General features: G+C 37.7%; 1 protein-coding gene across 1 annotated transcript in view; it reads right to left on the reverse strand.

Annotated features, from left to right (window-relative positions):
* Nucleotides 1-6,582: 6,582 nt before the first annotated feature.
* The window catches only part of OXCT1 (3-oxoacid CoA-transferase 1), a 138,179-nt gene continuing 125,551 nt past the window's right edge, over nucleotides 6,583-19,210 (reverse strand). Inside the window, exons 16-17 of the mRNA XM_063085701.1 lie at nucleotides 16,696-16,797; nucleotides 6,583-9,329 (exon numbers count right to left, since the gene is read on the reverse strand). Of these exons, the coding sequence (XP_062941771.1) occupies nucleotides 9,288-9,329; nucleotides 16,696-16,797 (144 nt within the window). The 3' untranslated portion in view covers nucleotides 6,583-9,287. The remainder of the gene's footprint in view (nucleotides 9,330-16,695; nucleotides 16,798-19,210) is intronic.

The following is a 19,210-nucleotide window of genomic DNA, read 5'->3' on the forward strand; positions in this document are numbered from 1 at the left end:
AGCTCCATTAAGATAAAAATTCCTCTTGACTAAATTTCTTAATCCAAACCTAAGAGACTAAGTTTTCTTATTCAAAATTATAGTTATCATAAAGATGCTGTCATGGATATTGCATTTATACCTTTGAAAACTTTTTTAACATGACAAATTTCAAACATACACTAACGTAAATAACATAATAAACTTTTATGTATCCATCACTACCAGCTTCAATGATTACCACAATTTTGCCAATATTATTTCATCTACCTTTCCCATTGTTATTATTATTTGACAAAGTATTTTTAAGCAAATTCTCATGTTAGATCACTTCACCCCAAAATTAATACTTTTCCTGACAAGGTCAAGTTATGAGATTGCCTAAATTGGATGACATAAGTTGGTTATGGAGCAAAGGTTCAAAGTGCTTTCTTTTTGTATTAAAAATAAAATCAGTGCTTGCAAAATATGATCTATTTGGCAGCTGAACTTCTCAGAATGTTTCAGTGAATTCTTTTTAACATGATTAATTACTCTTTCTGCACTGACATATAGGTCTATACAAATGGACAGATTGATAGCTCTTCTTGTGCTATGGTCTTGATAAAGTGAAAAAAAAAAGACATTTCCTTATCAATTGGATATTCATATGAGATAAACATATGGATCTGCCCTATGTATAGGACAGTTATTTTTATGATTTCACATTCTCAATTCTTCCCTTCTACCAAAAGGCATTACTTTTAAGTTTATGCCTGAGTTAACTTTTGTAAGCATGTTCAGTCCTACCACCAGCTCAGATGTCCTTGGAACATTTCTGCTTCTCCACGGTATTAGAGATGACAATGAAGTTATTTCACAATTGCTTCTTTTCTGAAAAACACAGCTGGCTCAGTTTGGTTAGCAGCATCTTCGCTGCTGCATTTCTTGAATCACTAGAGTACTTCAATTGACCCCTTCAGAACAGATTGTATCTGTGTGTAATATTCTTCCACAATAAAACATCTATAATCAAGTGATTACAATAGCCATTGAATGGTGTGCCCTTACTCTGGGCCAGGTCCGTTCTATTTCATATCCTTTCAATACTCTATTATCTCACTAAAACTTTAAAGTTCAGATTTTCTCAAACCAAGCATAAGTAATGGTTGGTTTTTGTCCTCCAACTACTCCTTACCAAGAGTTTTGCATCGTTTTTGTGAGTTTGTACAGATCATAAGTCACAAATTACTTGAGCTCCATATTGTTTTGTGGTTTTTTGGTTTGATTTTGTCAAGAGTCACTTTAGCTGCTTCTTTTTAAACATGATTACACATTTTATTGAACAATCCGTGGTATATTTAAGGAAGCACTGAACAGAGGCAAGTATGAAATATAATTTCAAGACCCTTAAAAATAATCTCTCATGGTACTCATACTTTTCCTTCATAGAAAGGGAAAACTCAACATAATTGTAAGTTAACTCTTCAGTGTGACTATTTGATTAAGAGCTATTTTTCTCCGTTAGAGTGTAAGCTGCAGTAGGGTGACGCCATATCTCATTTCACACCACTATATCCCTAGCTTCCAGCATACTACTGGCTCATTGCAGGTGCTTTTGACAGTTAGCACTTTGTTGCCTTTCAGCTCCAAATGCACCCTTCATTGCCTGCTCCAGACAGTGGAGATGGGCCCTGCAAATAGTATTCCTTTGCCAACTGGCCCTATGTTTTGTCAATAGAAGGTGCTGGCAGACACTGGAGGAGGAAGAGGTTTCTCCTCGTAGTTCTGGTATGCTTTTTTTTGCAAGGGTTCTGCAGCACACATGGCATCTCCAGCACCCAGTAACTATGGTACAATTAGCTGGATTCTGCAATGTGTGGCAGCCACAGAGGCCCCACAGCCAGTAGCTTCCCCCAGCACTCCCTCAAGTGGCTGTACAGTGGAGTGTCCCTGGTGAGACCTCCCTGTGAATAGCCTCCCTGGCACCACTATGGGCAGCTTTATGGAAATTTCAGAAGTGGCAGCCCTCTTGGGGACATCTTCCTCTTGCACCTCAGAGGCAGATTTCTAGAAAGTTCTCCAAGCATGGCACCACAGTGACTTCTCTGACATTAAATGAGTCACAGCCACGTGCTTTCCAGCAAGCTCTGATCTCAGCCCTGGAGGCCTATTCCTCGGATGCTCTATTTCAACCCTAAGTGTAGTGGCTGCTCTTTAGAGCTCCTATGTGTATATTGCTTAGAGTTCTCTTTACTTCTTACTAGCCTATCCCTTGTTACTCCAATCCCGTTATAGTTAATAATTCTTTATATTAAACTTTCCCTGTTCAACTTACCATGTAGTTTGTCTTCTGATTGAACCTTGACTGATAAATTGCTCAATAAATATCTGTTGAAAGGAAGTAGGAAAGGTGGCAGGGGAGGGAGGGAGGGAGAAAGAGAGACCTTAACTATTGCTGGTATATCCTCGAACAACTTGTGTGTTTGTTTGCTGTTATTATTTGGAATTGGAAATTTTAAAAGACAAACTGAATTTTTACTGAATATGATCCTGTGCCACTCAATTCTTTATTAATAAATCTACTCTTTAACTTAGTCACTCATTCGCTAAAAATTTATGTATTATCTATTGTTTGACAAGCACATACTAACAAGTTTCTTAGAATAATGAGTTTCTAACAAGTCTATAAATAGAATCTAGATGCACCTCACAAAAAATTGCATCCTGCAATTGTCTTGGCACCTTTAGCTTGTGGCTGCCCTACTGCTCCAGACCAGGAGCTGAGGCAGGCACCTGCTCGCCACCCTTCCATCCTTCTAGCCCTGATCCCCACATGACCCCTCTTATCACTGAGAAGCCCCTGAATTACAAACGCACAAACTTCAAGACAGGTGGATTTCCCTGAGCCATTAATGGCATGTGATGCTTATCAGCTGCAGAAAGCATCCATTAATGACCCTTCTTAGCTTTAAATGGGCAGGGAATACTTGGTGAACTCATCTGGGACTGAGGAAAAGTCCCCAACAATCTTTATATGTATGTATAATAAAATTTCTAAGTTATAAGAAAGCACTTAACAAAATAACAAAATGACAGTGTTTTACAAATGACGGTGTCTTATTTTCAAAGAAATTTGATAGTAACACTTAAATGTTCTCATGTTGTGTCTTGCTGAGCCCTAGTGTCTCCACCTGCCCCCTCCCACACACACACACACTCCACAAACTCCTTCCATGGATCCTGCTTTCCAGGTGGAGGGACCGGCACTACATTTCACCAAGTAATCCTCTCTCCATGTCCCCAGTAACATTTATTTTCAGGCTGCTTTAACTCTGAGGTTCAATTGAATTAGTTTGAGGTATAACTCTGACTTTAAATGTGTTAAAGATTAAATGCCAAGGAAAAGGAACTTCAGAAAGGTGTCCAGCCACAAGGATAAAGCAGTGCCTGTCAACCCCTCCTGCTGGTGTCAGGTGAGCATCTTACCTGCAATTGCCTACACAGGGCCTTTCATGTGGGTAAATCCAGTAATTACAAGTCTTCTATAGGGACGCTTTGCCTGGTGGATGGCATTATCCTTTTTATTTTGACAACTACTGATTTCATTATAAACTGGGTTGTACACGAAAACTATGTGGACAGAGGGAATGAAATTTGAATACTCGTCTCATTAGGTGTAAAGGGTTTGGACTCTGTTTTATAGCTTACCAGAGAGCAGCAAATCCAGTTCTATTCAGGGGATTTAATTCACATCTCATTAACTACATTGGTGAAATCCAACATCAGCCCTGAAAGACTAATTTGATTAAAGAACTGACAGACATTACTTCTCTCTTGACTAATCAAGTTAATTTTAATGGAGGTAATAATGTCTCCCTGGCAGGTTATTGTGAGAATCAAATAAGCTAGCTAGCATATTCTGGGTGTTTTGTAAATTATAAGGTGTTGAACAAATATAGGTTATTATTGCAGGTCTCTCCTCATTCCTTTGTTACCCCCTGCAGATTCCCCTTGTTTCTTTCCCTACCTCTTTCAAAGAGGTCTTACCTAATTATTAAGCTAAGGAAAATCCTCTATGCCTGGCCTACTATCACCCATGTTTTCAACTAGTGAATTGATCCAGTAAATATATTTGGAAACCTACTATGAACCAGTCATGGAGTTGTTACACAAATATACAAGATTAAAAAAACAAAAACCAAAAAACCCCACAATTGTGCACTCATTTAAAAATATCTGGCTGATAAACAGTAAGAAAACTCTTAAACTCTTACCCACATCGAGTGCATACAAGGCTTGGGAGCTGGAGAATAAAGGGACATTTGCAGAGAAGATTTGGAAAGAGCTGTTGGGCACTCCCACACCAAGAAAGCAAGTGAGAGATGCTACCTCCGATCCCCAAATCAAGAGACAGGGTCTTCAAAGACATCAGGGTTTCATATGTGAGCTTTTTGAGCTGTCAGATTTCCTCTAGAAAACCTTAACGGGTGAGATGTGGAATGTGCAGATACTAAGGAATGAGCCAAAGTACAAAATGGCTGTGTCGGGCACCAAGATCCCATAGTTTGTCAGTAGCAACAGGGGTGTTTTCTACGGACACGCTGAAGGGAAAGCTACAAACGAGCCAGGATATAGTTGCCTGAGGTCCTTTCCAAGGGTACCACCCAGAATGAAAGTCCATTCAAGGTGATAACCATAATCAAGAATATTTAGCCCCCCCCAACCAAATATGATTTGTATTTGATTATGACTTTGAGGGAAGGCATCATCTTCCTTCCAGTTGGTTAACTGGATTGGTGTGGGTATCACTTTCATGGGAGCTGCTGTGTATCCACAAAGGATGTCTTGGAGATTTTACACAGACAGACATGCCTGACCCTGTGAAGGCAGGTGACTTCAAGCACATGTCACATAGTCGTGCACTCAGTTCACATTACATTTATTGGTATTTATTTTGAAAACCAGTTTGATATCCACCATGGCCTACAGTGGGAAGGTAGTGTAAACACTGAAAAATAAAAGGACAGAAATGATGGACAATTCTGTCACAAGGTAATATTATGGCATGGCATTTTAAGATCTGTCAGTTTTTTTTGCAACCAGATATATTAATTATGTCTTATAGAGCCACAGTGGAAAATAGTATATTGTCCCCATTTTAAGGAAGGAGAATCTGAAAATAAGCTTAAGAAAGTGAAAATCACATCCTATGAGAAAAGGAAGATCACTGCCAAAGAAACCCATCCATTGATTAAATCTCTGCTCACACATCCATTGGAATAACATTCCACACTTGTGCTGAACGTACTGAGATTGGAAGAGAAAGAAAACCTCTGCCAACAACCTTCCTACCCACTGGTAACACCCATAAATGCTCTTACCTGTGTTCTCTGGGCCCACATACAAGCAGTTTTGCTCATATTCTGCATACTTCTGTAGGAGGCCAGGTCCCTCTCAGAACTCAAGAGTTACAAAAGCTGTATGGGGTCATGGTGAGGTTGCAGACAAAGACCAAGCTCAAGCCACAAGGGAGATCTGCGGGCTCATGTACAGGCATGGCAGAAATAGGAACCCAAATACCACAAGACTCTTCCCTATGGCTTAGGGGTGTGTGTGTGTGTGTGTGTGTGTGTGCGTGTGCGTGTGCGTGTGTGTTGAGGAGATTCACATTCTTATGGCTTGTGGCCAGAGAGGAGCAAGAAAATTGACTTCTCAGGGGTGTGTGTGTGTGTGTGTGTGCACGTGTGTGCGTGTGTGTGTGTGCGCATGTGCGTGTGTGTGTGTGTTGAGAAGATTCACATTCTTTTGGCTTGTGGCCAGAGAGGAGCAAGAAAATTGACTTCTCAGGGGTGTGTGTGTGTGTGTGCACGTGTGTGCGTGTGTGTGTGTGCGCATGTGCGTGTGTGTGTGTGTTGAGAAGATTCACATTCTTTTGGCTTGTGGCCAGAGAGGAGCAAGAAAATTGACTTCTCAGGGGTGTGTGTGTGTGTGCGCGTGCGTGCGTGCGTGTGTGTGTTGAGGAGATTCACATTCTTTTGGTTTGTGGCCAGAGAGGAGTAAGAAAATTGACTTCTCTCTCATCTCCAGTTTTCAATATGACTGGCACATCCTGGGTCATATGCCCACCCCTGGGTATAACCACTGTGAATAGAGGGGAGCTACCAAAAGTGACATATCATGGGTACCGGCCCACCCCTTTGGCCATGGGGAGAGTCTGTTGTTACCAGAGGGGCAACACAGATGCTGGGCACTACAGCCACTTCAAAATGCAAGCAAACTCAACAACGCACCGCTGGGAAACTAATCAATGTGTCTGTGTCGTAAAGGAAAATGTTAGACAAAAGCAAGAAATATTAACACATAAAGCCTTGGATAATCAATTTTTATAGACACATGAATGGCTCTGACAAGAAGCAAGGTGTGTAATTCATTTAGAAAATGTTTCATTTGTTCTTCCTAGAAGGACAATATCTTTTCTTTGGTAAAATAAAAAGCAACATCTTGATTAGAAGTGGTAAAGTGTGCTGACTTTATTCCTGGCCATTCTACCAATCTCTGTTGCGTTGTTCCCATGTTTAGTCACACCATTCCTAAGCGAGAAAAAGGACACTCACACGGATCTATATCAACTTGAAATATTTATTGTATTTCTTAATGCATTTCTTAACATCCATGGCACTCTTTACCTAAGTAGGTATTTAAGAATATAGAGAATATTTAAGAATATAGCAATCTACTTAGGTTTCGCCACTCAAGGTTTAGAACATTCTTAGAATCATATTATCTTAAAGTAACAGACTGGAATGATAAGCAAGTAAGTCTGAAGATATAACAACCATCGGCAACATAAATATTTTCCAAATCATAACTCTAATATAGACATATACTACTCTCATGGACTTTGCACATTCTAAGAAGGGTCTTTTTTTTTTTTTTTTTTTACCAATACTGAGAAAGTATGCTTTCAAGCATTCAGTGAGAAAGACTATTTTATATATGGAGTGTGCTACTCAAAAAAAGCCTAATTTGTACATGAAACAATTGTAGTTGTGCCTAAAGAGGGTTTTTCAATGACAACCATCACTTAAAAACATGCATAAGTTCCTACACTTAGTGCCACAGGAATGATATATTGCACTGTACTGTGCCCACCTCTGTCTGTCTTGAGGGTGACCAGACTCTTCTCCCATCTGACACCTACGAAGCTTCTGAAGTGTTACCCTTGGGCAACTGTCTGGAATTGAGGATGCCTGAGGAAAAGCTCCCTACAAACCTAATTACAATGTTTATTCCCTAACACTAAGAAGTTCACTGACTCTTCAAATCCTGTACTTGCCCATCACTATTTCCCCGTTTGGATAAGGCTGAATTAAAAAGTACTTTGCTAAAGGAAGTAGCCATGAAGGGAGAAAAGCCACTGTTCTGTAGAAAAAGTTACTCAGTATTTAGAATCTTTTCTGAGCAGAAATGAGAGCCTGAAAGTATCCTTTATTTTAGTTTTAACTCTGTTGTCACTGTAACTAAGGACTCATGATAAATTACCTCATGGTACCTCTTGGCCATTGTACAAGTAGCCCATTGGGCTTCAACAACAGAGAAAAAATCTTAAGGACACTTTTGGATACAGAGGAATACTGCACTTTTTACAAAGGAATACTGTTTTATCTTTCTTATGAACATATCATAATTTATGCCATATATGATTACTTATTTTTCACATTATAAGCTTTGTACAGATGATATTCCTTAAGATAAACCCATAGCCGTGGAACTTCTGGATCAAAGAGGGCGTGTATCTTCAAGGCTTCTGAGATATATATCAAGTTACTGTCCAGGATCAACCTTCTAGAACTTCACATTACATCTGAACCAAAATCTAACTTCAGGAGGCCTGAGTATCCACCACTGCAGAAAGCTTGGAGTGATGGTAAGCGGTGTTTCTGGTCTAGGGGGAGCTTTGCAGACAATCACAGGGGGAGGTAGCCATAGCAGTTCAGAATTTTTTTTTTTAAATAATATCATTCTTTCTTTTTCTTTTCTCCCTGGTAATAAACTTTATCTTTTAGCAGTTTTAGGTTTATAGAGAAATTGAGCAGGAAGTACATACAATTCCCATACCTTCCCCCACAGACATACATAGTTTCTCCTATTATTTACATGTTACATTAGTGTGGTACATTTGTTACATTTATAAACCAGTACTGATACATCAATGTTAACTCAATTTTACATGAGGGTTTCCTCTTTGTGTTGTATAGTTCTGTGGGGTTTTTGCCAAATACATAATGTCATATATTCACCATTACAGTATCATAAAGAATAGTTTCACTGCCCTAAAAATCCTCCATGCTCCACCTATTCATCACCCCCTCCCTTCCTGCTTCCTCCCCTGAAACCCTGGCAACCACTAATTTTTTTTTTGCCATTACCTCAAACATATATCATTTCTTTATGTTGGAAACATTCAAAATCCTCTCTTCTAGCTAATTGAAACAATACAATAAATTGTTGTTAATCATAACCACACACAGTGCTAGAGAACACTAGATATTATTCCTCCTACGATAAAACTGTTCAAGTAGATCAGTTAGGTTTCTAGCACTTTTGCTATAATAAGCCTCAGTCTTTGGCAAAGCACAGATGTATAGTTGGTTTGTTTATAAAGGCAACTTCTTGGTGAGATGTCAGCACCAATAGATCCTATACCCTTTGGTATCTCCCTCCAGCCAGTGCTTCTCCCCCTAGAAATGCTCCTGCTTGCTTTCTTGAGCATCTGTTTAGCTACAAGAAGTGTGGGAGGTAGAGGGATGCTCTAGGGAAACAAGATATAATCACAGAAGCCTCAAAAGCAAAGTCAGGCGGCTAAAGGAAAAGCAAGCATTTAGATAACATGTCTCCTACTCACAAATTCACATACATATCTTTCTTTCGGGACTAGTAAGTCATTATTTATTTATAAGGGAGAGCACATAAATGAAACTCTTCCTAGGGCCCATGTTGGTGAAAATTGCAAAGAATTTAATGTACGTATCATAGAAGGCAAAGATATGTCCAAGGTGAGCTCCAGTTGTAAAGATAACATTCTCAGCACTTATAATACAAGATAATCATAAATGTATAAATGTTTTCTTTTGTTTTTCATTAAAAAGTCAAAGCACACTTGAAAGAACAAAGTCTATAGCTAAATAATACCTGGAATCTTAGAAGAAAACTAGTCAAAAACTGCTTGTTAAAAATGCAGCTATGATTACTGACGTCCTCTCAATTAAATCCTGGATGTTTAAAATGAAAAACATACAGCCTGGGATAAATGTCTATTCCACATCTCAATTTGCGATCTGCTGCATTGGCATGAGTTTTGGTGAAACCTGGTAAAAGAGAAAGTAAAATAAAAATAATCAAATTATGAAAAACCATATGGTATAAACATCTCTCCCTTGAATTTGCAAACTTGAACAATGTAGGCAACAAGCAGCCTTGTCATGGACATCACCTGGACTTTCCATATGATTTTCCATCCTGAAATCCTGAGACACAGAACTCCTGTTCTGTTTACAGTTTGGGTATTTCATGGTTCTCAACCTTCTTGCATTATAGTTCCTAAATTAAGGATGACTGCTGCTGGCAACAAGGAGGGGATGGAAGAGAAGCAGAGGGAGACAAAGGCACCTGTTAACCGAGCCTTCTATTGTATGGATCACTGATCATTGATGCCTCTGAGACTTCGCTCTAGACACAAGTGTAAAGTACAAGTCTCTAAATCTTCAAAACAGATTCAGCCAATTCACAATCTCTGTTGAGAGATGTTTTATGTAGTCTTTGGATTACCTTGGATACATACTAATGAAGAAATATATATCATCAATGATAAATTTCAACAGAAATTTGGTAATCTGAATAAAATGATACAAAGGCAGTAGAAGGATTCCAAGTTATTACAAAAAGGAGGAAATAGCATTAAAATTATTAAATGTTGATTATAATTATGTTCAGTGTATAGAAGAGCAAATGCACTCCTGTGGGTCTTGAAGCAGAGAGAAATGAGAACAAGCCTACATTTAAAATAGAGCTGGTGGAAGGAGAAACCCAAATGTATGTGGTCTGACTTAATTGTGGGGGATCCTTCAGAGTGTGGTACCAGCTTCACATTTCTTCATTCAATACAGCAAACATCCATTGGGTCCTAATTACTAACAGTCCCCATGGAAAGCACAGCAGGGAATACTCAAATTTAGGTGATTTTTTTAGCCCCTCAAGGATGCAGCAATCAAAATGGGCCTAATAGCATTTTGCCTTCCAAAATAAAGAATATCTTGTTAAATTAATGAATGAACAAATGAATGAGTGTAAGCTTCAAAGAACTAGAAGAAAGACTCCTAACAGAGGTTAAGTTAGTATTAAAAATGAAAATAGCAGGCAATGTTTGACTTTGATGGAGTTAAGTATTTTTAGTTTATTTATAAATAACTTCTGCATTAATTTTTCACAATGTCAAGAGTTAATGCCCTCTCTTGCATTTTTCTACTAAAAGAATGAATAAATAAGAATAAGCAAGAATAAAGAAGATCAGTATGGTTTGATATACAGCTTAGGATAAATGAGGGCTCATTCAGACTTGCTGTTTGCAAGAGGGGACTTAATAGACAAAATAATAGACATATAATAAATAGACAAAAGTAACATCCCATATATGCAAAGACCATCAACTCTACTGAGAATAATAAAAGACATATGGGCTCTTAGTATTTAGATAAGTGTGTCTCACAATCAATCCATTTTCTTTTGTTAACAATAGTGCATCGGTGAAAATAATTTAATGAAACTCTTCTTTTTTGGCAAACAGATTATTTCCAATAGATGTTTCACAGCACTTCCTTTAAAAGAAAACTGGACACCTTAATTTTTCAAACTAAACATCTAATCCTTTTCTTTGTCATGTCGCCCCATTTTGAGCTCTTAATATTGTTTATATCCTCAATGTGGAAACTGACTTTCATCAGAAAAGAAAAAGATGAAGTTTTATGTAGATTGACTTGTCTGTTTTGTAAGGAGAAACATCTACTAAACCACCATTTCTCACTGTTCTCCCACAGTCTCATCAACATTGTAAGCCTATGCAAGTCAAAGCAGATTATCCTGCCAATGTGATCTACAGGGCAAGTGCAAGACAATATGATTTAAGTGTAGAAGATAAGCTAACGATTTGTCTTCCCAGTTCATTGAAATCCCAAGAGTACACTGTTTAATTCTGATATAATGCCAGTTCATAATAGATATTGAGAGTATAAATTTATTCAATTTGGCAAGAAATGTCTGCAGCTGGTTTCCTTCACATTCCATTGCAAACATATAAATAAGCAGTGTTCTTATTTAATTTTTGACACTGGTGGTTTAGGTATATTCCAGCCTGGAGAGTAAGACCAAGGCCCTTGGGAATAAAACTGTACCAATTAAAAAGTTCTACTTTATTTGTATTGCACAGCTCAATATGTGACAAACACTGGGTATTTAATAAATAATTAGAGGTGACTAATGACCTCTGGAAGTTTATTCTATCACATCATGTTCAAATGTGGATTAAATTTATTTTTAATTTTCTAAATTAAAAAAATAAAAACAAAAAAATATTGTTTCCAAAAAAGGTCCACAGACATATATGGTAAAGGAAAACCTATTTTACGTAGCTTAAACATTCATCAGAAAAGAAAGATGAATTATCAATTGAATTCACTACTCACCGGAAAAAAAAAAAATGAGGGATAATTGAATTTAAGTGGTGGGATGTCACCTTTCCTTTCCCTTTCTTTCTACTTTGGCCCATAGAGTAACTAGCACACTGAATACTAAAAGTATAGCCAAAAACAAAGGAATTTGACATTTTCATTAGCTTGTCACAGCTTTAATACGAAAAACTGTGCAATATCATTTAGACTCTTTGAAAATAAATTCTTACTCGATGAATATTTGGGAGACAAAATTCTTTCAAAATGTGAGGGGAATGGGAGAATGATAAGCCAAAGGGTTCCTTAGCTGTGAAAACACTGGGCACTAGTAACAGAAAAGAATGTTAGAGGACTTAAAACTTAATAACATCAAACTTAAAAACTTCTATGTGTCAAAGGAAAAAATCAACAGAGTGAAAAGGCAACTTATGAAGTGGGAGAAAATATTTGCAAATCATATCTGATAAGGGGTTAATATCTGGAATATATAAGGAACTTCTACAACTCAACAAAAAAGAACAACAAACAACCCGATTAAACAATGAGCAATTAAATAGACAATTCTCCAAAGAAGATATATGAATGGCCAACAAGCATATGAAAAGATGCTGAACATCACTCTGAGATATCAACTCACACTCATTAGGATGACTATTACTAAACAGAAAATAACAAGTGTTGGACAGAATGTGGAGATATCAGAACCCTTGTGCACTGTTGGTGGGGATATAAAATGGTGTAGCCATTGTGGAAAACAAAAAGAGGGTTCCTCAAAAAATCAAAAACAGAATTTCCATATGATCCAGCAATCTCACTTCTGGGTATATATCCAAAAAATTTTAAAGCAGAATCTCAAAGAGATATTTACACACCTGTGTACATAGCAGCATTGTCCACAAAAGCCAAGAAGTAGAAGCAACCCAAATGTCTACCAAAAGATGAATAAATAAAGAAAGTGTGGTATATACACATTGTAATACTATGCAGGCTTAAAAAAGAAGATAATCTTGTTTCATGCTACAACATGGATGAACCTTAAGGACAGTACGCTATGTGAAATAAGCCAGTCACAAAAGGGCAAATACTGTATAATGCCACTCATATGAAGTATCTAAAGTAGTCAAAATCATAGAAACAAGTAGAAAAGTGGTTACCAAGGGCTGGGGGAAGGGAGAGGGGAAATTAGAGTTTAGTGAGCATAAAGTTTCAGTGTCACAAGATGAAAAAGTTCTAAAGATCTGCTATACAACAATGTGAATAGTTAATACTACTTAAACATGGTTAAAATGGTAAATTCTGTTATGTGGTTTTTACCACAATTTTAAAAAAAGTTAGAAAAGCATTACTGAATAGCATCACAAGCATCGTATTGCATGAACATGTGCACATGGTTCTATCATCCCCAAAGCGTTGAGGTGGGGCATTTTCTCCCCACTTCTCATATTCCCTTCCAGGTGAAAGGACACCTACTAGTGTAATACCCTGGACTCTGGTGTGTCCCCTAGTGACTTGACTGAAAGATGATTTGGGCAGAGGAACTGGAGCATGTAAAGTTCAGCCTGACTTTTCTTTTTTTGCTGGCCAGTACAGGGATCGAACCATGGACCTTGGTGTTATCAGCATCACACTCTAACCGACTGAGCAGTCTGGCCAGCCCCTGGCTCTTCATTTTCATTGGGACTGGCCTTCATGGAGGAAGCATGTGCTCTGTGTGCTCTCAGTCATGTGGAAGGAGGCTCAGCAGCAAAGGCTCCCCCTCTGTAGGAGGCCTGTGGTTTTCTGGTGCTGCTGAAGCCTCCCCACTTCCTAGCAGTTCACACCTAGGAAACCTGTTGTGGCTGTTGTATACCTTAGCCACATCCTCCACCCTAGACTTTATAATAACGGTGATTTTTTTTTACCTCTACCTGGCCAGCTTCCTGTCTCTCTCAATGGATTCAGAACTCAAGCCCCAAGAAACATAGAGGAAAGTCCCTTTCTTCATAGCAATTACATTTTGAGAAGAAGTGATCATATGGAACAACCTCTGTCCATCATGGGTTGGCTTCTCTAGCTGTAAACTACTTCTGACCAGAAACTTATTTTGGGAATGTACTTAAGGTTCCAGATACATAGTCAATATTTGCATTTCTATGATAAAATTTCCACAGCCTCCTTTGGAGTTCCAGGCATATATGACCCTTAAAATACTGTCCTACCAATTGAATAGAAAACTCGTCCTTTAAACTGACACAAAAACATGAATATAACTGTGATGGTCATTACACATTTTTTGAGAAGCTGTTTCATGTCATATTTAAAGGACACATTTTCCTTCCACACTTTTGGTCGTTATGGATAATTGCGCTGTGACAGACAGAAAATAGTCTTAGTAATTCTTTTTTTAAAAAGTACTCAAATATTTTATTATATTAGTTCTTTTTTTAATACTCTGAAGCCACAATTTTGTCATATCCTATTACCTGATGCTTTAATATTTTGTATTTTTCTTTTAAAATGCTCAGTCTTTTCTCAGTCCATTTATGTCCACATTCTGTATCTCTTGCCCACTCACTTGTCCATGTTCTTAGGTATACAGGACTTTTACCAACACATTTTTAAATTGCTCTGCACTAGGTTTTTACCTTTTTTTTTTCTTTATTAGGTGACAACCTGGCTAATCATTCCCTTCTACAATATTCACTGCCAGTTATATATTGAAGGCTGAGTTATTGGGGCTTTTCTCAAGTAGAAATCTTGAGCAACTGTACTCACATGTAGAGTACAATGCTACTTATGTAATGATAACCACATGGAACATCTTCTGAATTATGACATGAAATGTCTTCTCAATTATCAAAAAAAGAAATATTATCCTCAATGTACTTTTATTATTAAATATATCCTTTTTGATAACCCAGCTATTAAGCAGAACATTTTATTAATCAGAGCACTCCAGTCCCTACCCTTACAGAAAAACCACCTACTGTATGTGATTTCATTTGCTAGAATCTAAAGAGATGCCATTGATCATTAGATCCTCAAAAGCTAATTCTTTTGTCTGGATGGTTCAGCTGATAACACACCTTTTCCTTTTCAGAACAACATTGACATACAAATTATCATTTCATCTCAACAGTCTAATTGGAGGAAGCAAGATTACATGTCATTGTTAAATACGAGATGGTACTGGAATATAAGAGGGACCAAGAGATATTTTTCAGTGTATTAAGACATGAAAACTAGTACTTCTTTTTTGTAAAAACAAAGCCAAAAGAGTAAAATCCATCTTTTTCATTCCTGATTTACCCATATAAATAAAAAAGAATGAAATAACAAGGGTCTTCCTTTGTATTCTCTTTTGCAGCAAAAATTTGAACAGTCTGTGAATCTCAAAAATGTTACCTGAGGAAGAGACTAACTCTTCTACATAGAAAAAGAAAAAAAAGAACAGCTGATTAAAAATTGTTTGCTTTTATCACTGGAGTAAGAAATCCTAAATAGTTAAAGTATAAACAAATCCTTTTTCCCCCTGAGGTTATTGAAAAACTAATTAAAGATGTGCTTTACGTGCAAGGTATTTCTGGGAGTCTGCTTTTTTCCAAAGAGAAATACAGAAAAGGTTAACAGGCAAAGACCTTGGTAGAGTACCAGGAACAGTTACTATGTAGATAATAAATTATGAAACAAAACCATCTTTAAAGAAATTTGTTATGCACTGATAGGTACAAGCCAAGAACATAGTACATAAGCAAGACATATATGAAATGCATGCATGATTTATCAAGTAACTTTTGTTAAATTAGTTTCTCCAAGATAGGTAGCTGCAACATTAACATATTCTCTTTTTGTTACAAGCATATTTCCTTTTAATTAGTGGATTGGTTCTTAAAAAGGTATCTGAGAATCAAATCCCCTTCCTCCATTTTTTCAGAGACATTTCACCTTTACTGTTGATTAATTTTAAATGGACTGAGCCAATCTGTCAAGCCCCATTAGGCAGGTGATTGGTGATTTATGAAAAAGCACTTGTAGCAGAGGGCAATTAGTTATATTTCAGTATTATTGAGTTTTAGAAAGGGATTTAGGGGTTTCTTAAATGGATACTTCCCTGTTGTAATTATCTGCTTTGTAAGTCTGAGTGTTCTGTGCACTAAGTTTATCTTCAAATGCAGTATATACCTGTTTTGTGATTATAAATCTGGGGATGTCAGAAGCCCAACATTCTAATATCATCAGTGGATGGAATAATGAGGCATAGAAGTTAATCAAGAAGAAAGTCATGGGCTGGCCGGTTAGCTTATTTTGCTAGAGCATGGGCCGATAACACCAAGGTCTGAGGTTCGATCCCTATACTGGCCAGTAGCGAAAAAAAGGACTGGGCAGTTAACTCAGGTTAGCTCAGCTGGTTAGACACCAAGGTCAAGGGTTCAGATCCCTGTTCCAGCCAGCTGCCAAAAAAATAAATTAACTAATTTAAGAAATAGAAAGTCATATTCATAAATGGGCCTAAAAATAAGGAAGTATCAAGGGCTGGCCAGTTAGCTCAATTGGTTAGAGAACAGTGTCATAACACCAAGGTCACGGTCAAGAGTTCAGCTCCCCATACTAGCCAGCCACACACACACACACAAAAGACAAGAAAGATAAGTAAGTATCATTTCTTCATGTGTGGCTCACACGTTTGAGTTAATTGAGTTTAACCACAACTGATATATAACCAAAAAACAGGATTGCAAGAGACTTCACATTAGGTAGCTCAGAGCTCAAGCTCAACCTTCTGTTTCCAGCAGCTCCTGGGGGTTCCTCCCCCTCCGGCTTCTGACTCCTGAGCCAAACCCTGGCCTGTGAGTCAGAGCCTGCTCCTGCTCCCACCTGCTCTCATCTGGAGGCACCCTTCCTTCCAGTCCTGTTCACTGCAAAGGTCAACTCCAAAAATGATCACAAATTAATGGTTCACATCCTGTAAACACCCATTAATCAAGCCCATGACACAGGACAAGTGGCTGGATTTGTTCAGAGAAACACTTACTGCAAAGTCGCACCCAGTGCTCTTTCGTATGTCATCCACAGTCAGGCCTTCCCAGAGCTCTATCAGAGTCAGCCCTTTCTTCTTGTCCACGTCAAACACAGCCTGTCAGAATCAAGAAAATGACAGTTTCTATCACAATAATTATTTCATAGCACAAAGCAGAAATAACCTCTCAAGTTCTTAAAGGAGAAACAAGACCCAGGACAAAAGACTCTGAAAATCAGCAATGAAAAAATGTCAGCTTATGACTATTATATTTTGGTGAGAATAAATGCCAACTCCCTAATCAGCAATTAGTTGTGGAGTACTGTTGATGCCAGAAAATAAATGAGTGCTGATAACTGATGGCATTTGTTACTACTGTAAGCAGTTTTTGAAAATTACCTTCCCTGTGTTAAGTCTAACACTTTGGGTCACATGTCAATTAGGTGATTAATAATGATTTAGAAAAAGAAAAGAATGAAGAAAGGGAGGGAGAGAGGAAGGGAATATTTAAAAGGTGAAAGCACAGGGATGGTGGGAAAAAGTTGATAAATGCTGCTGGGTATAGATAGGGTTACAGGATTCAAAAGAAGACCTGAATTGCCTAAGAGTAATTATAAAAGGATAGCTATCCCGGCTCTGAGGGACCCCCAGGTAACTAATGAAACTTTTCCTTTAAGTCCCATAAAAACATATAGGTCCTGAGAGGAGAACATGAGAATCTCCCTCTGGTGTGCAAATCAAACAAGGATGCTTATATTTAGGGAAAGCATGAGAAGGCCAACCTGACCTTAAGCATTCCATCATAACACTCTGGTCCATAACGCCAGGTGACGGTAGTGCCAGTTGGTATAGCTTGACCTCGGGAGGTAGATGGGACCTGTCGTATCCAATTTAAAACTCATGCCTTCATAGTTAGAATATGACAGCTCGAGTGGAAGGGACCTACGAAGTCATTTAATACAATTTCCCACCCAAGAATTCTTCAAAACATTCTTCTCAGATGGTCACTGGGGTTCTGCTTAGACACTTGCAGTGGCAGAGGCTCACTTGTCTCAAGGCAGATCGTCTATTGATGGGAAGCTCTAACCATAAGAAACAAAACTGTTTCCCTGTGAACTGAACTCCCTAGTTCTACAGTTATCCTCCAGCACACGAGGCACAGTTCTCACTTTCAGCCTTCATGGTTACTTTCCTCTTTCACAGATGTAAAGATCTGCTTCCCAGATCTTTCCTATCCTCTGGATTTAACTTACATACAACTATAATTTGCAAGCTTAGAATCTTTATTTTCAGCTACCTAGGAAGTCAAACTCTGAAATGTCATTTTGAAACACACCTTTGCCTAGGAGGCTAATATCAAGACACAATGACATGTAGAGGAAAGAACCCTGGGCTTTGGAACTGGACGAGAATCCAGCTCTGTTGCACAACAGCTGTGCAACCTCTGGTGAACCTGTCATTGCACCTGTATATGGATATTGTAAAAACCTACTTCCCAAGACTGTGACGGGAGACAAGTATAAGAAAACATATGCTGAGCTCCTTGCCACTGAGCCCCATGCCTGGAACAGAGCAGGGGCACCACACAGGCATGTTCTTACTCCTTAGTTAGCTTAACTTGTCACTTGCATGTGAATCCAAATCAAAGCCCCAAAATGATTACTATCTCCAGTTGATTGATATTTTGCCACAGGAACAAAACATCACTGGGACCAGTGATACTTGAATTGTTTGTTTGATGAATTCACAAATAATCCTGTTTGATTTTACTGAAAAAGATGGTTTAAATTTAAGAGGAAATATTTTAACAAACTTTCCTTTTGTTTGTACATTTTTTGTGGTCCCCCAAAAAACCTTTTTTTCCAGGAGAAATATGTGTTCCAAAAGAAAAAAAATAGTAATTTAGAAATGTCAGTATACTCCATTAGCTTGCTTCATTCCAAAACAATTAAATTTTTTTAAAAAATGGACGGTTTTCCTTTGCAGAAAATGTGTCTGGAGCACTATTCATACAGATTTACTTTTCTCTGCATTATGAAAAACTATAAATTTATAAAAATTGAACAAACAAGAGAAAAACAGTCTCTGGATTATGCTGTGAAGAACAGGCACAGAAATGAATTAGGGAGAAGATAACTGGTATCTTGAATGTAAGGCTTCAGTAATCAGGGAGATAAAATCTGTGGTAAATTGACTTACTGCTTTTAAAAACAGTTTATTAACACCTTTATCAAACCCTAATTAGCTCTCAAATGCATATATTGGAAAGCCAAGCATTTATTATTAAAAGAAGAGGAAAACTTACTTTTGAAATATTTAGGAAGAATTCATTTAGTGATATATGGTAAAAATAAAAACTTGATAAAGATGGAGACAAAAACCTTAAAGCTACAATAAATTGTCCAACTATCAAGAATAATATTGAAATTACTTTGTCTTATACATAAATAAGTTGATTATCACCACCATAAAAGGTTACATTATGGATAAAACAGTTAATCATAGCCCAGGTGCTGGTGAAGAAGGCATC

Source organism: Cynocephalus volans, chromosome 2 (genome assembly GCF_027409185.1).
Source record: "Cynocephalus volans isolate mCynVol1 chromosome 2, mCynVol1.pri, whole genome shotgun sequence".
Classification (NCBI taxonomy): Eukaryota; Metazoa; Chordata; class Mammalia; order Dermoptera; family Cynocephalidae; genus Cynocephalus; species Cynocephalus volans.